General features: G+C 38.9%; 1 protein-coding gene across 1 annotated transcript in view; it reads right to left on the minus strand.

Moving 5' to 3' along the window:
* Positions 1–25617, minus strand: part of LOC126198488 (von Willebrand factor A domain-containing protein 8) — a 275162-nt gene that overhangs the window by 234490 nt on the left and 15055 nt on the right. Inside the window, exons 4-6 of the mRNA XM_049934860.1 lie at positions 16295–16536; positions 812–979; positions 82–246 (exon numbers count right to left, since the gene is read on the minus strand). Of these exons, the coding sequence (XP_049790817.1) occupies positions 82–246; positions 812–979; positions 16295–16536 (575 nt within the window). The remainder of the gene's footprint in view (positions 1–81; positions 247–811; positions 980–16294; positions 16537–25617) is intronic.

Raw genomic sequence — 25617 nt, forward strand, 5'->3', positions numbered from 1 at the left:
TAATTCAATAAAAGAAAATAAAGATTTACTACACAGATACATTAAAGACTGATATATATGTATAGGCTACTCTGCTCATACCTTGAAGCTGCGGTTTCCTATATCTCTAGCCTGAAAACGTGATCTTAAAGGTGGATCTAGAGGATTTCCAACATAACGGGGTACAGGAAGACCCAGTGCTACAACACGAAAGTCTTCACTCACTCGCACCAACTGCCAACGGTCGAGCTCTTCCTGACTGTGTTCCTATAATTAAATGCAAAATAAGATAATATCTGGCTACAATCAGATATAATACCCATACATCTTAACAGGATACACAGAATGAAAGCTAGGAATTGATTTCCGTTCACAATAACTGATGTTAGGCACAATGAAGTAATTTAACAGAATACAAAAGAATAATTAACCTATACCTGACAGAGCAGGCAACGTTGGAGTATCTCCACAATGGTTCCAGAGCCATAATAGCAGAATCATTAATAGTGTTACATCTTACAGCTTACAAGTACCAGAGTAATATTTGCAGTGTTGAAACTGCACTGAAAATAGACTGACTCAAGGAAGAGTCCATCACTGCATTTCTTCATACACAATTTTCATACATCCCTATGGTGGATGCACCCCAATGTGGCAAACGTAGTTTGAACATCTAAGGGTTTTTTTTTTTTTTGCTACACCCTTGCTACAGAATGTCTCCTTGTAAATTATTATCATAAAAAAGACAATGAAATTACATGTTTAATAGTATTGTTAATGATAAATTTACATTATCCATAATACCAATGAGTATTTCAAATGACGCTTTTACCTTAAGAAGTTTATCGTAACGATCTGCTGGTATTAAGAATCGTCCATCTTCAAGATGCATTTCCCTGTTCTCCAGCAAATTGTTCAGTACAGGCAGAACATTCCGCTCAGCTTTTTCAATGCCCTCCAAGACAAGTATCCGTCCTTTAATGGCTGCTCTTACTGCACTCTACGACAAAAGAGAAACTATGATGTAGGACAACACATGTTACATCACAGTGCTACTGAAGGACAATTAATGTGAGCTGTCACAAACACACTAAATTTAAGTGTGGTCCAATCATCTCAGCTACAGCCGAGACTTAATTGTTGGGCGTTCATATTATGGAGCAAGTCTGTATGTTAAAAACCTGAGAAAATGTCTACCAAGGAGTAGTTGTGCAAATTAATGTGTTCAGATCTCAAAACAGTATGTAACACTTCCACAATGACCATGGTTGCAAAATGTGTGTTGTGTACAATCCCATTTTCGGTGCTCTTGTGCAATGTTACTATTACGGCTTGAGAAGAAGTGTGTATCACATGCAAGGAAACTGATAAATTTACATGTAAAACATCCATAATCTTTTGTGAACAACATGAATAATCCTGTCCAGACTAATACGTTTCCAGCATTTTACGTTGTGAGCAGTTATATATGGTGCTTGTCGAAATCTACTGGGTAGTTTCCAGAGGATGGATACAATATTTTTTTCTCTCTCTGAACAGAAGCATTGTCACAAATGTTTACTCAAGCATGCAACAGATTAGCCTTGTGCATCAACGTATTCATGAGAACTGAGTTGTGAATTTGGTTCCAGACACTATTACCATCGTGATTCAAAACTCTATGGGCCTATAAAAAGTAACTTCTCGTCCCAATCCAGCTCCACTGTGGACTCTATACTAAAATATGCATTATTCATGTGATGAAGCTGTTCCCGTATGTCCATATTATGAGGAAATCCCCATCCATACATAAACAAAAACACAGCTCAACATAATTACCAAATCCAAAACCAGTCCTTCAGTTCGCCATCAAAAATTGGTCATTAATCTTGATAAGACTCAGTCTGTGATATATTTGTATGTACAAGAAGTAGGTGCTATTATACCCTATTAAAGATGTTATTTGTTTAGGGTGCTCAACATCTTGGTTAATAGCATCCTTTATACAGTATTAAGAGGTTTTATTATCTAGAGAGCAAACAGCTTTTCATAGGGATTTTATGTGACTGCCACTATTCTCTTACTCTTAGTGCACAAGAGATCTGGTTGAAAGAAGGCTGTAATTTCATGAAGACTCATCTTGATGTACTCATTAGTGTCAACAAATATCTTAGCATTTACAATATATCAGTACACATTCACAGCATGCAACAGTAATTTTTGTTATACTACCCAACATAAATTCAGTTGCACTGATGGCAGGTCTCAGTGGAAGGCAACTTATGGCACATGGTGGCTCCAGATTGTTAACTACTTTTAATACACACTTCATGGACTTTAGGTCACAGTCTTGGGCATAATTTTCCACCTACCTTCTCTTCTCCTGCTGCACAAGACATTATAGGATGTTATGCTTCATAGATGTTTAATAGAAATACAAGCTATGCAGGCCTGCATGATATGATCAGCTAACTACATTCTCAGAAAGACCTAACTTATTTTAACATGTCATTGGTCAAACGTTTGAGTTAATGAAAGCATGATTCCTTATAAATTACACAACGAGCATTCATTTCTTAAATATAAGCACCTTTATCTTGTTGCAACGTATGGCAGTGCACTGCAACAAGGTAAAGGTTTCTAAAAATATATAAAATGAATATTTATGTGTTGTTAAAGATGATGGCCACAGAAACAAACTTGTTACACAATGGGGTTTTGTCTGAATTTTCATAGCGAAACAAAAAATTGAAAATGATAAATGGGGTATCAAATTGACAAGCAAGAGGTGTAGTAAAAAAACTCCTTGGAAGAAACCAGGGTGATTGAGAAGCACTTAAATAGTGATTTGAGGGAAAACTGAAATATTTCACTAACAGCTGTAGCTGCCTACATAAATAAAGTGCATCTCTTCAATGTCTTGCCACTGCACATAAAAAGTTGCATTTGTGTGACATCTAACTGTCAAAAATGTTTCCATCATATCAAGTACTAAATTAAAGATATTTCAAAATCAGATGACACTAAGAAGGTAAATGATGTGTCAAAAAGTTCATCTCTTTAGGGCCTAGCTGTTTTGCACATAGAAAGTTGCATTGGTGTGATATTTAACTTTCCAAGTGGTTTCCTTTGATCGAAATACTAAATTCAGAGCCTTTTGAGAACAGAAAATACTACAAAAGCTACTATGTAAATGCCTCTGTGGTGATGGCTTGTTGTTGTAACTCTATAGATGACTGCTGCTGAAAAGGATCATCTTAAGCTGACTCAACTATAGAATGTCTCAAATATCAGCTGAAGTGCATAAGCATGATCGACAACTAAAGACACTGAGTAAATATGAACTGTTGTTTTCAACTGAGAGGAATAACTAGCAGAAGGACTCCACCAGCTGTCAGATTCGTCCACCTACAAACCCTGCCACAATGACACCATTCCAGAAACCCAGCAGGATCTCCGGTGTCTCCTCAAATCCTTAGACTCATCCCAGTGTCTCTGTCTCTCTCTCTCTCTCTCTCCTCAAATCTACTACTCCCTGCATTCCTACCTTCTATATGCTTCCTAAAGTCCATAAATCCAACCACTAAGGACACCCCATGTAGCTGGTTAATATGTCCCCACTGAGAAAATGTCTGCTCTCGTAGACCAACAGCTTCAGCCTATGGCCCACAACCCACCCTTCTATATAAAAGATACCAACCATTTCCTCCGCCAACTTTCCACAATTCCTGTTCCTTTACCACATGGTGCCCTGCTCATTAGTATTGATGCCACCTCCCTTTATACTAACACCCCTAATGCCCACGGTTTTGCCACTGTCGGACACTACCCTTTCCAAAGTCCTGTGGACTCCAAACCTACAACCTCCTTCCTGGCCACCACGACCAACTACATCCTCACCCACAATTACTTCTCCTTTGAAGGCATCACCCACAAAGATATCCGGCATACGGCAATGGGCACATGTATGGCACCATCCTATGCCAACCTATTCATGGATTCATGGGCCATCTACGGGAATCCTTCCTAACCACCCAGAATTCTAAGCCCTTCACCTGGTTTACATTAATTGATGACATCTTCATAACCTGGACTGAGAGTGAGGACATTCTATCCACATTCTTCCAGAACCACAACACCTTCTCCCCCATTCACTTCACCTAGTCCTCCTCAAACTAACAAGCCACCTTCCTTGATATTGACCTCCACCTCAAAGATGGCTACATCAGTACCTCCATTCATATCAAATCTACCAACCACCAGCAATACCTCCATTCCGACAGCTGCCATCCATTCCATATCAAGAGGTCCCTTCTATGCAGCCTAGCCACTCGTAGTCATCGCATCTGTAATGATGAGCAGCCCTCTCGAAATATACCAAGGATTTCACTGAGGCCTTCACAGACCATAATTAACCTCCTAACCTTGTACAGAAACAGATCTCCCATGCCTTCTCTCTCTAGTCAGGCACTCCTCCCAAAGTCCCACCATCCGTCCACGGAGGAGCATTCTCCTCATAACTCAGTACCACTCAGGACTGAAGCAACAGACTCACACTCTCTACCAGGGTTTCAACTACATCTCATGCCCTGAAATAAGGAATGTCCAATCCAATATCCTTCCAACCTCCCTCACAGTGGTATTCCGCTGCCCCCTGAACATACACAATATCCTCATCCATCCCTACACAACCCCTGCTCCCAACCTCCTGTCTCATGGCTCATATCCCTGAATGCAAGACATGTCCCACAAACCCTCCCACCGCCACCTAGTCCAGTCTGGTCACAAGCATCACCTACCTCATCAAAGGCCGGGCTACCTGCAAAAGCAGTCATGAGATCTACAAGCTAAGCTGCAACCACTGTACTTCATTCTACATGGACGCGACAGCCAACAAGCTGTCCATCCGCATGAATGGGCACCGACAAACTGTGGTCAAGAAACAGCTGAGCACACGGCCAAACACAACATTCTTCATTTCAAGGACTGTTTCACAGCCTGTGCCATCTGGATCCTTCCTACCAAAACCAGCTGTTCTGAATTGCGCAGGTGGGAACTCTCCCTGCCGTAGATCCTATGTTCCCCTAACCCTCCTGGCCTCAACCTTCATTAGTCACTGTCTTTGACCCAACTATTCCCTTCCCTGTTCTCCACAATCTACTATTCCACAGTCTTTTTACTGCCCTTCTTTTCTGCCCCCTCCTCACCGTTTAACATTCCAACCCTCTCTCCACCTTGTCCCTGCGTGCTCCCACAAACAGCACTGCTCTGTACACCCCTCCCTGCTCCACCTACCCCTACCACCCAAATTGCTTCTCCCATCATGTGCAGTTGCTTGCAGTCTAGCTCCAGCAGCCAGAGACAGTGGTCATGTGAATGTGAGCTCAGTTTTCGTGAATATCTGTGTGTGTGTGTGTGTGTGTGTTTTGTCTATTTTGAAGAAGGCCTTCTGGCTGAAAGCTTATGTGATCAGTAGTCTTTTTGTTGTGTTGCCTGTCTGAAACCCAACTTCTCCACTATATGGTGAGTAACGATTACAAACTAATAATTTTCAGAATGAAATTTTCACTCTGCAGAGGAGTGTGCGCTGATACGAAACTTTCTGGCAGATTAAAACTGTGTGCACAGACTGAGACTCGAACTCAGACCTTTGCCTTTCGTGGGCAAGTGCTCTACCAACTGAGCTGCCCAAGCACGACTCACAACCCACCCTCACAGTTTTACTTCCGCCAGTACCTCGTCTCCTACCTTCCAAACTTCACAGAAGCTCTCCAGCAGTTTTAATCTGCCAGGAAGTTTCAATAATTTTCAGATTTTTTCCTTTCCTTGGCAAATTTCACAATTGTACATCAATGGGAACAACCTTGTAGATTTTGATGAGTGAGTTTGTGAGTATCAAAATATGACATAAATGGCCGTATCTTTTGACTGAATTGACTTAGAAGCTAATGTTTATTATACCACCAAGGGACCATGGACCTTAGTATGTGATATATATTCCAACGTCCACCTGTTTCCAAAAAAGAGAGATCTTCACAGACAGATGGACAGACACACATTCTGATAACAAATAACTTTTTTTCGTGTGATAAAGTGCAAATTAACAATTTTTTTGATTTTTAATTTGGTTGTAGCACAAAACCTTGTTTCTTGGTAAATTTTATGGTTCTAGGTCAAAGGTCACTGTAGGTTTTCGTGAGTGAGTTTGAGGACATAAAATATGTGGCATGAATGGCCATATCTTTTGACTGCATTGACTTAGAAGCTCCAATTTTTTACATCACCAAAGGACCATAGATCTTAATATATGACAAAAATTTCAAATTGGTAAGTCTACCCAAACTTGAGAAAGATAGTTCTGATCAGTTGGATGCATGGATTGATAGATGGATGGACAAACAAGCAGACAGACAACAAAGTGATTTGTAAGGGTTCTGCTTTTACCTACTGAGATACGAAACTCTAAAAATGGTCAGACAACTAGTAAAATGATTTGCCTAAAAGTAAGAAACAAAACAGATTAGAGAAACATTTGACATGCCTTTGAATGATGATTGAATCATGCACAAAAAATGAGGTGCCAATTGAGAATTTAACAATTAATGTTTAACTTAGGGTCTTAGAATTTTAATGAAAAAGCATTGCAATTCTGGCCACAGGCAATCCAATAAGGACCAACCAAGTGCCACGTCATCCTCAAGTAATGACATCATCTGGATGCGGCACAGAGGGGTGGGGGGTCAACAAACTGCTCTCCCAGTCATCAGTTTAGCAGAACTGCTATTATTTCTCACTCAAGTAACTCCTCAATTAACATCACCAGGCTAAGTGGGTCCTCTTCAAATTCTACCATGAAAGAAAAATTGACAGCAGTACTGGGAATTGAACCCAGATTCTCCACATGGCATCGAGCCTCACCAACCACTCAGCTAAATATGTGGACAATCTTAAAGAATACTGGAGGATATTTGTCTGGGGGACTGTGTAGAGCTTGCAGTCTGCTGTTGTGTGACCTTGACATATTTCTATCACCTATGCCTGAAGGTGTGAAAAAAAGTTCCAAAAATTTTTCAGCCTCAAAAATTTTTCAACTGAGAATCCTTCAAATAACACGAATGAGAATGTGCATTCTGAATTGGCATCTCATTTGTGCCATTGCTGTACATTTTTTACATCATCATCCAAAGTCGTATCAAATGTTCCTCTTATCTGTTTTATTTCTTACTTTTAGACAAACATTCTAGCTGATTAATGACAATGTGTGTGTTGTCCTCTGGCAAGAAAAAGACTATTTGGTTTCAGTCTGCGCAAACTGAGAACTACACTGGCTATATGAGTCAGTATTTATAACAACCAAAATGCAGGAAAACCATATTAGATGTGTGGTGTCACTGCCAGACACCACACTTGCTAGGTGGTAGCCTTTAAATCGGCCGCGGTCCGTTAGTATACGTCGGACCCGCGTGTCGCCACTATCAGTGATTGCAGACCGAGCGCCGCCACACGGCAGGTCTAGAGAGACTTCCTAGCATTCGTCCCAGTTGTACAGCCGACTTTGCTAGCGATGGTTCACTGCCTACTTACGTTCTCATTTGCCGAGATGATAGTTTAACATAGCCTTCAGCTACGTCATTTGCTACGACCTAGCAAGGCGCCATTATCAGTTACTATTGATATTGTGAATCATGTACCGTCAAAACCGACGTTCATCATTAATGGATTAAAGTTAAGTATTCCACCAGCTACGTCCATTTTTCTAAATTCTAATTTCCTTGTCCTGTTCCAGACCTCATGCCAGCCTGCGTGAGCTAAAATGCATGCCTTTCGGCCTCCTCTAGTAACACGGTGTTGGCTCTCCTGCCAACCACAACAAGATGTTTCAGTAATATGGAATGTTAGAAGGTGAGGCAAGGCATTTCTTGCTTGTTTGTTTGGTTTGCTATGATTGTGGGTTATTGGAAGGAGAGAGAGAAGCAGATTTCTATTGCAAACTGCCATGTCTTTCATTTTTGCATACAAATCTGCATCCTCTCCTTGGCTAGAGAAAACCCTGCACACTGAACATGGTGAACATCCAAATTACCATGGGAAGAAATTTCTGTGTCAACAGATAAACAAAATTTTAAATGGGAAATGACATTACAAGGGAAGGAAGGGTAGAAACTGTGTTAAGTGGGAACTGCAGCAGACTAATTCATTCAGATAATTGTGCTGCTTTCGATCACCCAGTGAAAATAAATGAACATGCAAGACCCAATGAAATCAAAGTACCCTTCTGTATTAATAACAGTATCCTCCTCATTCACATAAATGTGCACTCTCTTAGAGGTAAAGTCAATGAACTGCAATACTGGCTTGATAAAATTGACTGCAGTGTTTTGTGTATCAATGAACACTGGGTGAAAGTGTCTGAAACAGATCTGCATTGTGCACAGATAATTATAAAACCTACAACCTGTTAATATGATATTTTTGTGTTAAAAATGTCAATAAAACATGTACTTTAGTATTGAAGAATAACTGTACAATGTGAAGACATTCTTTGCAACCTTGGAAATCCTATCTCATTAATGTTAAAAAGACTTGGTTCAAAGATCTAACACTAATTTGGCCTCTACTGTTGAAGAATTAAGTGGCTTAGCTGTTCTGACACACTAAGTACTTGATGTACATATTTTCTGTTACAATATATGGTAAAAAGTGAATTTCTCCTGTTCTTATTCAAAACGTCACCCTCCCTGGGGAAATAGCTATGTGACAATAATTATTTAAAGTGAGTTTTGTAGAAGATTGCTCATCTGACCTCTGTTTGTCGTAATGGTGCACAGGCAGCCATTATATGGAATTTAATTAAAATATTAAATACTAGGCTTCACCCTCAAGTTAACATAAAACATATTTTGAATACTGATAATAATTTTCAAGCATTAATATTTGCAAAATTCATTTTATCAAAATTGTTATAGAATTGCAACAAAGCTTAGGTTTACTTCACAATATCTTTGAGTTTGCAATTAAATTTATTTCTGTCAAGTAAATGCTTAACCAAACTGAAGCCAGTACAATATAAATGAAATTATTTATCGTGAGTACACTACACAGGTGGTTATATCGCCTCTCTCTTCGCAACAGTTAATTTACCGGCCAATAATAGTAATAGTTTTATGCTACTTCTGATTATCTTTGGGGTAGCCACGAGTTTGGATAATGTAATTAAACAATTAAAATCAAAATTGTACCAATTTTTACTAATATTTTTGCCTGCGTATCAACTCTGATTATCATCAGCGTATACGTAAGCCACACTTACAAGCATGCAGAATATATGCGATGCCAACAGTGTATTAAATAACCTTTACCTTTTTCCAAATGATCCCAACCACATTTTACATTAAAATCAAAACTCTTTAGTACCAAAGGAGAGAGAGAGAGAGAGAGAGAGAGAGAGAGAGAGAGAGAGAGAGAGAGAGAGAGAGAGACGATACAAGTTGTCTGAATATAAACAGCATAAAGTTTTAACTGTAGGTGATATTAATGTAGATATAAGGACAAAGAATTTGGAATATCATCAGATCATGCAGGTCTAAATTGAAAATTCACCTCTCAATACTGGAGAAAGAGAAGTGACATATAGACTAGTAAGAGAAACCAATGCAAACAATATGATAGACCAGTTAAAGGAAATGGTTTGGTCTCATGTAATGTATAATAACAAAAGTAACGACAAATGCTTTCCCAGTTTCCTGACAGAGATTAAGCATGTAATAGAAAAGACATGCCCCTCTGTAACAAACAGATATATAAGGGGCATTCAAATGAAACACGGTCAGTAATGTAAAGTAATGGTAATGATTTTATTAACTCAAAACTGTAGTTATACACAGTACACATACTCGAAAATAGTCACGAAAGCTGTTGGCACATTTATCCCATTGCGGCACTAGCCGGTCGATTCCATCCTTGAAGAATCTAGTAGGCTGCTATCAGATCCATGCCTGGACCCAGTCACACATTTCGTCATCCGTTGCAAATTGATGTCTGGGAATAGCTTGTTTTAGAGGTCCAAACACATGAAATTCACACAGTGAAAGATTGGGACTGTACAGTGGATGTTCCAGAGTTTCCCGCCAAAACTGCTGCAATGTCCTCTTCACCACACTGGCTGTGTGTGGGCACGCATTACCATGCAGGAGGATAACACCATTGGACAACATGGCTCAGCGTTTCAACTTGATGGCTCGTCTAAAGTTCTGTAAAGTGGCTTGACAATGTTGGGCACTGATGGTAGTTCCCCATTCCAGGAACTCAACAAGCAGTGGTCTCTAGAGGTCAAAATAGAAGGACATCATGACCTTAGCAGAACTGGTGTGCACGGCCTTTGATTTTTTTTGGAAGTGGTGACGTTGCATGTTTCCACTGCTTCATCTGATGCTTGCTTTCCGGTTCAAAATGGTGACACCATGTTTCATCACTTGTGACAATACGTGACAGAAAGCAATATTCCTGTTCATGATAATGTTGCACATGACTCAAAGACAGCGCCACTTGAGTACTGCACTGTTCGGCGGTCAGTTGGTGGGGAACCTTCTGCGCACAGATTTTTCAAAAGTTCAAGTGTTGATGCATTATGGTGTGGGCGGTGCCCATGCTAATACCCAGTAACCGATGGATCTTGTCCACGGTGATTCTGTGGTTGTCCAAGACTAAAGCATTCACTTCCGTGAACAAGTCCGGTATGATGACATGATGAGCCGGTCCAGGACAAGCATTGTCTTCCCGTGACTTGCGCCCCTCAAGGGATCATCTGTGCAATTCCACAACACTGTACTCGCTGTACACAGCCTTCATCCATCGATACATTTCACGGCCTCCAGCCCCCTCCGCCGCCAAAAATCGAATCCCTCCTCGTTGTTCCTGCTTACTTGCCTGCCTGTTCGGTAGTGGACGATAACGTGTCTGACCACCTCCTCTTTGGCATGAAACCACACTGGCGGTATGCAACATCAAACTGTGCACACACGTCAGTCTTTCTACCATCAATGGCGCCAACATATCCGCAGTTACTTGGTGCCACCTTATGTGTAAGGCAAAAATAGATACAATTACCAGGTTTGATTTGAATGAACCTCATAGAACTGATATGGCAGATAAGTAGCATCATACCAACAAGTGGTACACGCCACAACTGAACAAACCCAGATATTACTATTAATTCTAAACGATAAGTCTCATAAAAGTGATCAGGACAAGAAAAATTGCATAAATACAAGAAAATTCTGTAGATCCAAAATTTAAAAAATGCTAACTGCACTGCAAATGATGAGGACATTTTAAATTCCAAAAATAAATGTAAAGCTGCCAGGAATATCATCAAAAGGGAAATTAATAATATCAATGAAGAAAACAGTATCCCCATTGACAGTGAGACACACAATGAATGTTTTGCAGATATTGCCAGCACTACCACTCCACTCAATAATTCTACGTTAGGTGCGAAAGCTCATGCAAAACAAACAAGTGAGAGATTTATGTGGACCCTCAGTGTCATTCATAAATCAAAACAGAAGACTATTTTGCACTCAGTAATTTTATCATAAAGTGTTCAGCAAAGGAAATAAAAATGCCACTTCTTTCACTGTCTAACAGAGTACTAGATAAAGGAATTTACCCATAATGTCTTAAGTTTACAGTTATATGTATAAAAAAGGTGATAAAAACCGCCCAAGTAACTACAGATCCATTTTAATAGTACCAATCATATCCAAGACAATAAATACACATAAATATGAATATAATAGAGGGAAACATTCCACGTGGTAAAAATATATCTAAAAACAAATATGACGTAACTTACCAAACGAAAGCATTGGTATGTTGATAGACACACTAACACAAACACACACACAAAATTCAAGCTTTTGCAACCCACGGTTGCTTCATCAGGGAAGAGGGAAGTAGAGGGAAGGACGAAAGAATGTGGGTTTTAAGGGAGAGGGTAAGGAGTCATTCCAATCCCGGGAGCGGAAAGACTTACCTTTGGGGGAAAAAAGGACAGGTATACACTCGCGCACACACACACATATCCATCCACACATATATGTGTCTGTATATGTGCGGAAGGATATGTGTGTGTGTGTGTGTGTGTGTGTGTGTGTGTGTGTGAGAGAGAGAGAGAGAGAGAGTGTGAGTGTATACCAGTCCTTTTTTCCCCCAAAGGTAAGTCTTTCCGCTCCCGAGATTGGAATGACTCCTTACCCTCTCCCTTAAAACCCACATCCTTTCGTCTTTCCCTCCCCTTCCCTCTTTCCTGATAAAGCAACCGTGGGTTGCGAAAGCTTGAATTTTGTGTGTGTGTTTGTGTTAGTGTGTCTATCAACATACCAACACTTTCATTTGGTAAGTTACTTCATCTTTGTTTTTAGAAATATACATTAATAGATACATAGTTATCTTGAAAGCAACAAAACTTTAAATGAGCAACAGTTTGGATTCAAGTCTTATCTATCAACTGAAAAAGCAGTTATGCTTTTGTGAATAATGTTTATAAAGGGTATGAAAAAGGCTATTAATATCTGGAACACTTATTGATTTAAGCAAAGCATTTGACTCAGTATCATATGATATAATCATCAAAAATTTAGAACATTATAGCACAGAAAGTAAATCACTCACTTTACTCAAATTTTATTTAAGCAACAGCTTACAGCTTATTTATACAAATAAGCAGAGATCAGCAATACTCCCAATAAAAACCCAATAGAAAGAGGAATGCTCCAAGGCTCTGTTCCTGGACCTTTCCTTTTTATTTCCTACATTAATGACTTTTCACATGATATACCATGTAAGTATATACTATAAGCTGATGATATGACATTAACAACAACAGGCAAGAATTCACAACACCAGAGAAATGATGCAAATAACTAATGACTGGTGTCATGCCAATCAGCTGTGCATAAACCAAACAAAAACTAAAGAAATAATTTTTTGTCTATGGGGGAAAAAACTGAAATAAAACACTAAATCTACTTGGACGGCTCACAGACCAAAAGCTCTCTTGGGAAGAACACACAAATTATCTGTACAGCACCTTAGCTTACGTATTTTTTCATTGAAACCACTTCAAATGTCTCGGCAGAGAAAATCTGGAAAAGTTCAACATGAGAAATGATGCGCATGTACACAACACCATATAAAATTTGTCAATAAGGTACCACACTCAGCTCATAGGGTACCAGCATATTACAAACTTTGCTAAAATACAGTGAATTCTATTCAACTGAAGAATTCCTAGAAACCAATCCCCCCCCGAGTGATAAAGGAAATCTTTTAGTTCTTAAAGATGCTAGTAGCTATTTTCTATTTTATTTTCTATATGCGTAATTGATTATTGTGCATAACTTGACACCAATGTAAACTTTGACAAAGTCAATTGTATGAAAAATACTGAAAGACAAATAAAAAAAATCTGTTCTATTCTACTGATGATGAGTTAATGTCATCAATCAACAGGTCCATTGCACAAATAAACAAACATTTGCAGTTAGTTTACTTTGTTCCTGGCAGAGCATGAAGGTTACATTCCAAATGATGAGTTCGAGTTACAACTTCTTCAGGATAAAGGACAGTTGATTTTGTCAAAATATCAAATTCCGTTAGATAAAAGGCGTTGCAAAAGCCTTCTACCTCAGGCCAAACTGTCAATGTGGAAGTCCAGTTACAAGCATGCTCTTCATACACATATTTCTCTAATCATTTAAAATGCTTCAGTTATCTTTTGTATTTAGTAGTGTAAAATTTTTTCTGTAACATTTTTCAAATTTCTCCATCTGGTCTGATAAATACAGGTTAAAAGATAAAACACACACAACTTCTTGAACAACAATCATCTGAAACAGCCACTCTAATGAGGTATTGCAAGATATCTGAGGTTGAACGGTTAAATAGGACACTGATTCATACTCTTACACCCATGTAGCATGGGGAAAGAAAACTTAAATTAAAACTTGTTAACATATAATGTACGGAGGATATAAAGCAATATACAGGGTTTATACAATAATTATATACAACATACTAAAATGGTGTAGGTGAAGTTACGGTGGACAAATCAGTACAGGACACTTGTAGTCTATCTAGTCTATCAAGCCAGCAAACAGCTTCAAATTGGCCCATGAAAGTCACCTATGCTACAACAGATGTGTGCCACAAGAGATTTTGGCTAAAATCGTCATAGAATATTAAATATTCCTTGTTCTTACACTTACAAAATGTAAAATTGATGTTTGTGTAAATTTTACCTTGAAGTATTGTGAGTTTTAACAGCATAAAATTAACAATTAAATCTTTTGTTTGCTTTGACTTATTACTATGAAACAACTGTGCCTGTAAAAGTTAATCTTTGACCAAACTGTAAATTTAATTAGTTTTTGCATTAAGTTTACAAAAGACTTTTTTCCTTTCATTGCTCTCATGGAGTGTTTAAATTAATAATGTTAATGAAATGACGAACTAAGCCAGTGGCATAAGAAAGCGAGAGCATACTGATGATCATTTGATTTCATGCAAGTGCTGTAGTTTAGGTGGCTTTTGTAGGCCAATTTGAGGCTGCTTCCTGGCTTGATGGACCACAAATGTCCTAATAAAGTTTTTTATCTTGGTGTCCATTACACAAATGTGATACACCGTAAACAGTTGTTGTTTAACACACTGTATACTAAAGACTGTTCTTATACAAGTACTGATGAGAGAAATAAAGTACTAGGGAAGAATAAGGATTTCAGTAAGGATACCTACAGTATTTGATGCATGCATATTACACATGCCTTTAATAAGAGAATGAACATTTTTAAAATTAACTGCCAGATGTTAAAGATTAACTCCTTGCAGTACAGGAATAAGCGGCAAAAATTATATATCATAGCACAGGAATAAGCGGCAAAAATTATATATCATTTGGATGGAACTGCCTCAGGCAACTGAGATTAAAATATGAGAAAAGCTTCTGTTATACAGTGTGTTCAGAAATTTACATTAAAGACTTCTAATATTTGTAGAGGGGAGTGAGTAGATAATATTTTGAATTGGAACCCATGACAAAGAAACATACTATTTCCATGCTACAACCATTTGAAAACGCGACCAATTTTACAAGTAATTGAATAGGTATGACTCAGTACATCACTTGTTTTAAAGTTCCATTCATTATTAGCCAAACAAATTGCTCATGTACTTGTCAACAGGTTCTCCTCAACAAAATGCAGTACGGCCTCTTCCAATTCAGGTGTGCGACATCTCCTTGGAGCACCACAGTCACGTCTGCTGACAGGAAGATATTCTTCCTCAAAGCTGTTGATGAAAAGGGTAGGCGATGGAGTCCAACATTGCAGAGAATGATCTTGATAAAGGCAATGAGCAGCTCTTCCATTAGCAAGAGCTTTGCCATTTGGAAGGATCATGTCAGTGTATTCTGCAAATGTGTATTCAATAGTGTAACTATAACACTCACAGACACATAAATGGTGCTCGAACCAATTCAGAGAGGTAGGACAGATGTCAAATGACATCATCCAATTCGACACAAGCATCCCCAACCACAACTACCCAGTTGCATATCTACCCCGCACTCAAGTTTTCAAACAGCTGCAACATGGAAACAGTATGGTTCTGGACATGGGTTCCTATTCAAAATCTTATGTAGTCACTCCCCTCTACAAGCAGTAGAAGTTTGTAATGGGAGTTTCTGGATAACCTATAATTAGAAAATAATCACACATTATGCAGTTCTGTTAAGAGAAAAGCAAACACAAAAGAAAATTACCACATTCACAATATATATTTTTTTTAACTGTAGTACTTCTACAACATTTCCTCAAGTACATAGATAACTGACAATTTCATAAACCTGACAACGAAAAATAAACACATAATCAATTCCAAAACTTTTTTTTTGTTTTTTAGTGTATATTTAAAAAACTATTCAATATGATCAAAAATAGTGTACTGTATTGTTTGATTTTGTAGTTCTGTATGAGTTTATGAGAATTGCATAGGCACACAAGAATGGAAGGCCAATAACTCTTTCTTATGAGAAAACAAGAACATACAACACAATCAATTTAATTTAAAAATGCCCAGTTTATACATATACACTGAACTTCTACAGTACTCAAAAATAAGGACAGAAAGTTAATAAAGAACATATTAGATACATTCTACCATCACATCAATTAGAATGTTGTTTTTCATGGGCAGAATTTCTTTTCTTTTAACACATATTCAGAACCATGTAAATGCAATAAAAGTATAAAAATTTCAGCTTTATCTAACAGCCCACCTGATCAAAATAGTGGGCAGTGCCACTTCTGATTTCTCTGCGTTGCTTCAGATCAGCCTCTGTTGTGTCCCGAGAGAGAGCAACATATTCCAATTCACGAGATGTCATTTCAAGGTAACGCATCGCAAGCTGTCTACGGAGAGGACCTGGACGACCAATCAAAAATATATCTTGGCCCAAAAGATCCTTCTGCAGCATCCACCGGAGGTGTGCAAGCATGTCCTGTGGAACATTTTCCTCTACTGTGAAAGAAAGAAAATGAAATCAGTGCTCTGTCATCAGTTAAATGTGAATCACAGACCACAGATATAGTTGGGTGCTATTTTTAAATCAATACTGACTTCATATAGTTAATCAACACAAAGACTATCTATCATAGTCTTCTTCAGCAATACTACTGCGCTGATGCAGCCTTATAGCTTGAGGAGGGTGACTTGCTGTGTCCTATTCACAGGAGCCATCCTGCCATTTGCTTTCAGCAATTTGAGGATGATATTCTGAACTACTACTCTTCCATATACAAGTCCAGTGTGTTAACCACTGTGTCACCTCACTCATTCACAATCCTGAAACAGAACCTCATTTGATTCCATAAATAACGCATTAAGCAGCAAGAAATCAACTGGTCTTGGCCATCAATACATCTCTGTATCAGACCAAGGCCTTGTAAGGTTACTGAAATTCTAACTGCCTGCAACCACACTTCTTCTGCTCCAATGTACGAGGGCAGTTCAGAAAGTAACCTCCGATTGGTCACAGTGCGGGTTGTGGGGGGAGCAGCGACGCCATCTGTGCGTTCACGCACTCAACAGGTCAGTCGGCATCAAGCCGTGGTCGAGTGAACGTCGTACCTGCGCTAGTTTAGTTTTTGTGGCAGTTTGAAATGTGTGCTGCAATAGAAAACCCTGCCAAATGTGAAGTGCGTGCTGTCATAAGGTTTTTTACAGCCAAAGGATATTCTGCAGCAGCTATTCATCGTGAGCTTTGTGCCGTGTACGGACCAAGAGTTATGAGTGAAGGAGTTGTCCGTGAATGGGTACATTTATTTAAAAGTGGACGAGAAAACGTTCATGATGAAGAGAGGAGTGGTAGACCATCATTGGTGACTGACGAACTCGTTCAGACAGTTGATGCAAAAGTTCGTGAAAATCGACATTTCTCAATGTCGGAGTTATCTACTGGTTTTCCACAGATTTCTAAGACTCTCTTGTACGAGATAGTGACAGCAAGATTGGGTTACCGTAAGTTCTGTGCACGATGGGTGCCCAAAATTCTTACCGAGCACCACAAAACTCAAAGAATGGCCTCTGCATTAGACTTTCTGTCACGTTATGAGGACGAAGGAGAACCATTGTTAAACAGAATCGTGACCGGTGACGAAACCTGGATTAAGTACGTGAACCCTGAGACAAAAGAACAATCAAAGATGTGGGCACATTCAAATTCGCCTACCAAACCAAGAAAAGCCTCGCAAGATTTTTCTGCCAGAAAACTGATGGCAACGGTGTTTTGGGATGCCAAAGGGGTGTTGTTCGTTGAATTCATGGAACGTGGTACGACCATTAATCAAGACGTGTACTGTGAAACAATAAAAAAGTTACGACGGGCTATACAGAACAAACGCCGTGGTATGCTGACTTCCGGTATCGTTTTTTTGCACGATAACGCCCGTCCTCACTCTGCTCGCAGAACAACGGCCCTTCTTGAGTCCTTCAAGTGGGACGTTATCAACCATCCACCTTACAGCCCAGACCTGGCGCCAAGCGATTATCACCTCTTCATGCATTTGAAGAAATGGCTCGGGTCACAGCGGTTTGATGACGACGAAGAGCTCAAAGATGCGGTCACAGGCTGGCTCCAGGCACAAGCGGGTGATTTTTATGCAGAAGGAATTTCAAAGCTTGTGAAGAGATACGATAAGTGCCTCAATCGCTATGGAGACTATGTAGAAAAATAGTGCAAAGATGTAGTTGTAAGATGTATATATTAAAATATTTTTATTTAACTTGGTGTATTTTTTTAAATCAACCGGAGGTTACTTTCTGAACGGCCCTCGTACGTTCCTAAATAACAATAAATTATTCACAACTCAAAAAATAAATAATGGAATTTTAAAGACATAAAGAAATTTCACTGCTAAATCTATGGACATGTTCCCTTCTAGTGACAAATGACAAACTCCAGACGGCAATTTTTGAAACCAGACACAATTGTACAACTATTGTAGAACTGATCACACTTCTTCAGCCTGAAGTCAAAGACAATTTTCCTTAACCCAAAGATGGTTGTAGAGATTGCAGTGCTTTACTAGACATGATACTCCCAGATGATATACATTTTAGCTCACACCAAAATACCTAGGGACTGCACTCCCATATTACATTGTTTGTGGAGGTAAATATGTCTTTTATTTATCCACGTGTGCTACATATTGTGTTGTTTGTGGAGGCCAATGTGTCTTTTAATAATCCATAATTTGTGTCGTTTAAGGTGTTTCCAAAGCAGCAAACAACGTTCAGACTTTCAGGCACTGTGTAATATAGTGTCACCAAAGCTTTGAAACATTTTTAGATCTGCTCAGAATTTTCAGAGAAAGCTGCTGACTATCGGTGAACAAAACCAGCTGAGCACTAAATGAAATGCCAAGTGTAGGGGCATGAAACAACAGTAATTACACATGCAGCTCGCTATGCTTTGTTGGAACTATCCGTTATTTATAAGATTCTGTAGAAATGTATCAAACCCATATTGCTCATATTTGGAGCAGCGATGATATGAACTTCAACTACCATTCAGAGTGAAAAGCATCATCAAGCCAAGGAATTCAGCATAGTTATGAAGCAAGCTTCAAACTTACAGTTGTGTGTTATGACAAAACCACAACCAACAGAAAGGCAGGAAATAAGTATGGACTGGACAAATGTAACGTGCAACGTTGGATTGTTTCAGAAGAAAAATGGAAGACGGTAGTCTCAATGAGAAAATCGTTTAGGGGACCGAAATATGACAAGTATGTGGAACTTGAAGTAATCTTTCTTTCCCATGTGCAAGATAAGAGGAAAGATGGGATGCCCATCTCTTGATAAATTACACAACTGAAGGCCTTGGAAATTTCAAAAATCTTAAACACACCACAAGAAGAATTTTGGCCAAGTATTGATTGGTGTTGTTGGCTTATGCGGAAAAATGACCTCTCTGACGAAGTACCACACTAGCACAAAGAATGCCACCATATTTCAAGGAGAAGCAAGTCAACTTCCAGTGTTACATCACCCAGTTGCGAAAGTGTCACTCATACCCTTTTCATCATATTGGCAATGCTGACGAGACACCAGTATTTTTTTACATGTCAAGCAATACAACAGTAGACATGAAAGGGGCAAAAAGTATATCACTAAGGGAAAGTGGGAATGAAGAACAACTGTGATGTTAGCTGTTACACCTGATGGGGGAAAGTTAGTCCCTTATCTCATTCCAAAGAGAAACACCACACCCTAACAAAACTTTCCTATGGGATTAGTGATTCGCTACCAAGAAAAGGGCACGCAATAACACAGCTGATGGTTGACGGGTTGTCTACTCTTTGGAATCACACAGACCTGGAGCACTGCTTGCCAAGAGAGCCTTGTTAGTTTTGGATGCTTTTATGGAATATCTAACAGCTGAAGTAAAAGATGAACTTGTGTAAAAGACAGATCTTGTCACAGTACCTGGAGGAATGACTTCAAAACTGTAGGTACAAGATGTAGCCATAAATAAACTGTTCAATGACAACCTCCGAAAAATGTATTCAGATTAGCTCCTGGAAGAAAACCATGTCTTTACAGTGTAAGATTAAGAATCCACCAGTCACCTTTTTGTGCCAATGGATTCTTGCTTCATGGTCCTTTTAATATCATCAGAGTCCATCATTAAGGGGTCCAAAAAATGCTGCATATAAAATGCATTGGATAGCAGTGAGGATGACATACTGTGGGAAGAGAATGAAGGAAATGATAGAAGTGAGAGTGAAGTAATGAATAGTGGTACTGATGGTGCCGAGAGTAAGAAAGACAAAACATGTCGCCAATATATTGTATAAAATGACAGAAGAAATGTTTACAGTACATACCTACAACTTACATATAAATATAAATAAATTTCTGGTACTTTTTCTCCTCTCAGTCAATGTGCAGCTCATTTTTGTGCAAAATATTTTGTTTCTTTTATTTCTTCATCGAAATTTCAGGGTGCAGCTTAAATGCAGTGGTGGTGTATTTTTGGGCCAATACTGTATATTTTGGGTTATTATTACAAATTAAATCATCTACAGAAATGAAAACACACTTGCAAAAGTCAAATAACATGTTTGTGTTCAAACAACTGGATAGTGAAGTTAGACTGCAAATATGCCTCATGACTTGTGCTCTGCCAGTGTCAATTCTGTGACACTGCATAGTGTTCCACCTGCTTGTGTGCTTTAGGCCCAATGACCATCCACCAGAACCACCAGTAGCGTCATAATTTCAGGAAACAGTTACAGTTAATATGCCCAACAGTGACCTACAAAGCATAAACCCAAAATTCAGAAGTGTCTAGATAGCACATTTCACATAACAGAGGGCATAAATCATAAGGAATTAGCTATAATATCCATAGGCTTGTTAGTGACGCTACTGAACATGCATAAGATACCATAGGTGGTATTTCTAAATAATTTGACCAAACATCAGGCATATTCACACTCACAAATAAAAAAATAAAAATAAAACCTTGCAAAAAACTGGAAAATATAGAACGCAAACTTGTAGCCACTACTGTCTGATTCATTACAGAGTTCTTTTTGTAGGGCACCGCAAATATACATTTCCATTTTCACAAAATAAAGAAAAGTGCAACAGTTGTTGAACCAATACTATTCTGTTGTTAATGACCAGTTTTAGAATAACTTAATTTTATCTTCCTGCATACAATAAGATTTACAACAAATAAGGTTGTCTTCCACCTTACATTGTCTGCAGAACAAAAGTTCAGTGTCCCAGTTTATAAAATAGGGAACACAGGATTCCAATAGCAACCACCATCTTGCTCGTCTGGCCATATTAACAGGAAAAATCCTGTTAGTACAGTCAGACGAGCAACATAGTTGTTGCCATTGGGATCTTAGTTTATAAATGGGGACATGGAACTTCCATTCCACAGACAAAATAGGGTAGAAGACAGCCTTAGTTCTTTTGTGCTTTACTGTATGGCAGAAGATGTATTAGTGAAATCAAGCATCAAAGGTCGGTCAAAAATTGTAATTAGATGCTTTTATAGACGCCTGGGTCAGGAGCTGTAGTGATAGAGCACTCCAGAGAGAACTTGCAGAATATTGTTAGTAACTTTCCTGATCACGCTGTTGTAATAGAGAGTGACTTCAAACTTGCCAGGTACATACTGGGAGGGTCATGTTATCCAAATTGGTGCTAGAGACAGGGTTTCGTGTGACATTATTCTGAATGTCTCATCCAAAATTTACTTCGAGCAGATAATTAGAGAACCAAATCAAGAAGGAAATGTCATAGACCTCCTAGCTACCAACAGACCTGAACTTATCAAATCAGTTAATGAAAGGAAGGTATCAGAGATGATAAGGCACTGATATCAACTATCAGTACAGGTATTAACAAGGAATGTCAAGAAAGGTAGGAAAATATTCATGAATAGCAAGAGTGACAGGATACAAACTGCAAGGCATCTAAGTAGCCAGCAACAAATATTCAATGCTGAAGACAAAGATGTGGAGCATAAATGCAAAAATTTCAAAAGTATCATTCAACATGCCTCAGACAAGCATGTTCCAAGTAAGCCTTAAGGGATGTGAAAGGCCCACCTCAGTTTAATAGCTGTGTTTGAAAACTGCTATGGAAACAAAAAGAGCATCACTACAGGTTCAAGAAGTCAAAATGTAGCAGACAAACAAAAGGTGAACAAAGTGAAAATGAGCATAAGAAGATCAATGAGAGAACCAGTCAATGACTTTGAAAGTAAAATTCTGTCAACCAATCTGACTAAAAACCCAATAGGTTTTGGTCTTCCGTAAAATAAAGTAAGTGGGCTGAAATCATCTATTCAGTCACTCAATGACCATTAGGTACTGAAACAGAAGAAAACAGGCAGGTGGCCAAAATACTGAATTCGGTCTTCTGAAATTGTTTCACTGCAGAAAATCATTCATATGGTCTCTCCTTTCAATCATCATTTCTCATCTAATCTGTTCATGGATTAGAAAAGCAATTGCTATCACTTAATAATGGAAAGGCATCAGGACTATATGAGATACCTGTAAAAGATCATGTGAATGAACTTGTTCCCCTTCTAGCGGCACTTTATCATAGTACGCTGGGGCAACAAAGGGTACCTAGTGACTGAAAAAATTTGCAGGTCATTTCCGTTTTCAAGAAGGGTCATAGGACAGATGCACACAATTATAGGCCTATATCGTTGATGTCAGTCTGTTTTAGAATTATACATGTTTTATGCTCAATAAAATGAGTCATTTTTTGGAAACCAAAAATCTCCTCTATAAAAATAAAAATCAACATGGAGACCACAAATGAAGATCTTGCGAAACTCTGCTGCACTCTGTTCCCCCGCAAGATCCACAGCAATTTAAACAACAGTGCTGAGGGTGATACCATGTTCTTTGACTTCAGAAAGTCATCTGACATTGTCCAATACTGCTGTCTAGTGAAAAAACTATGAGTTTACTGAGTATCGAACCAGATTTGCAATTGGATTCAGGACTTCCTTGCAGAGAGAACTCAACACATCACTCTTAATAGAACAAAACTGACAGATGTAAAGGTAATTTCTTGAGTATCCCATGCAAGCGTGTTAGGGCCGTTATGGTTTACAGTATATATAAACGATCAACTAGAAAGTGTCAGAAGCTCTCTAAGACTATTCACAGATGGTGTGGTTGTCTACAAGAAAGTAGCACTGCCAGAAGACAATATCAATTAGCAAAATGACCTACAGATGATTGATGAATAGCGCAGTCCCAGCATTTGACCCTGATTGTAAGTAAATGTTACATATTGCCAATACACAGGAAATAAATCCACTACTTTACAACTACTCTACTGATGACAAATTGCACAAAAAAGTATATACCATAAAATATCTCTGAGTAAGTATCCAGAGCGACTTTAAGTGGAATCACCACATAAAACAAAGAGCAGGAAAAGCAGGTGCCAGACAAAGATTCATAGGAAGAATCTTGAAGAAATGTACGTCAAGCACGAAAGAAGTTGTTTACGAGCTATTTGTTTGATCGATTCTTAAGTACTGTTCATCAATCTGGGACTGTTACTAACAAGGGAACATCCCCATCGCACCCCCCTCAGATTTAGTTATAAGTTGGCACAGTGGATAGGCCTTGAAAAACTGAACACAGATCGATCGAGAAAACAGGAAGAAGTTGTGTGGAACTATGAAAAAATAAGCAAAATATACAAACTGGGTCGTCCATGTGTAATATAGGCAATATTAAGGGCAGTATGAGACTAGGAGCGCCGTGGTCCCGTGGTTAGTGTGAACAGCTGCAGAACGAGAGGTCTTCAGTTCAAATCTTCCCTCGACCGAAAATTTTAACTTTTTATTTTCAGTTTATGTGAGAAACTCTTATGTTTTCATCACTTTTTTTGGAGTGATTATTACATCCACAAGAAAACCTAAATCGGGCAAGGTAGAAGAATCTTTTCACCCATTCGCCAAGTGTACTAGTTAGGTGGGTCGACAACATATTCCTGTCATGTGACGCACATGCTGTCACCAGTGTCGTATACAAAATATCAGACGTGTTTTCCTGTGGAGGAATCGGTTGACCTATGACCTTGCGATCAAATGTTTTCGGTTCCCATTGGAGAGGCACGTCCTTTCGTCAACTAATCACACGGTTTTGCGGTGCGGTCGCAAAACACAGACACTAAACTTATTACAGTGAACAGAGATGTCAATGAACGAACGGACAGATCATAACTTTGTGAAAATAAAGAAAGCAAAATTTTCAGTCGAGGGCAGATTTGAACCAAGGACATCTCGTTCCGCAGCTGTTCACGCTAACCACGGGACCACGGCGCTCCTCGCCTCACATTGCCCTTAATGTTGCCTATCTTACGCATGGACGACCCAGTTTGTATATTTTGCTTATTTTTTCATAGTTCCACACAACTTCTTCCTGTTTTCTCGATTGATCTGTGTTCAGTTTTTCAAGGCCTATCCACTGTGCCACCTTATAACTAAATCTGAGGGGGGTGCGATGGGGATGTTCCCTTGTAAATAGAATTGACAGAAGAGATAGAGAAGATCCAATGAAGAGTAGTGGGTTTTGTCATGGAATTATTAGTCAATGTGAGGGTGAGTGTGAGTGTGTTAAGAGATGCTCAACAAACACCAGTGGCAGAAGCTACAAGACAGACATTGTGCACCACTGAGAGTTTTACTATTGAAATTTTGAGAGTGTACTTTCCAGGAACAGCTGAACAACATATTATTTCCTCCCACATAAATCTCTCGAAAAGACCAAGATGAATAAATTCCAGAAATTGGAAATAATACAGAGGCATACTGACAATCATTCTTTCCACATGCCATTCACAAGTGGAATAAAGAAAGAGACATCAGTTAGCAGCAACAGAAGTATCCTCCACCACACGCTGTCGGGTGGCATGTGGAGTATTGATGTAGGTGTAGAAGATGGAATTGCATTATTCTGAAACCGGCTGTAAATAATCAAACAGTACTGCCTCGGTAACTGTTGCAGTTTCTTCATTTTGTGAAAATGTTTGGCTCATTGCCGAGTTCAGTTGGAAGGTTGTTAATGACTCTGGCCACATCTATTGTATAGCCGTGCTTCACATCAATTTGTGTGCAAGTGGACATTGTTTTTATTGTCAGTTGACATCATTGCACAAGTCAGCTACATTCCATTCAATATGATGAGCATCATGAAGAATCCAAGTCTTGCTGGAAATGAGTAGCAAACTACTGAACAAAAAAAGGGCATTGTCATACATGTAAAAGTTTTGGCAGTGAATACACATATGGACTGCATGATACATTTCTTTTAAGTAACTTTCATTGTAACATGGAATCTTAGTTTTGCAGGGGAACAAAAAGTATACAAAAATTATAAACATAAAGAAAAAGTTAGTGGACTGGTGGAGGGGATCATGAGGTGGGGGGAGGGTTCCAATACGGATCTGGCCTAAGACACTGCTATCTGTAAATCTGTCCCTGCCAGCAGGGCACAAGTTTTCATGGAAATTCACAGTGTGGAATGGCAGTACACTGCAGTG

The sequence above is a fragment of the Schistocerca nitens genome, chromosome 8 (genome assembly GCF_023898315.1).
Source record: "Schistocerca nitens isolate TAMUIC-IGC-003100 chromosome 8, iqSchNite1.1, whole genome shotgun sequence".
In the NCBI taxonomy this organism is placed as follows: Eukaryota; Metazoa; Arthropoda; class Insecta; order Orthoptera; family Acrididae; genus Schistocerca; species Schistocerca nitens.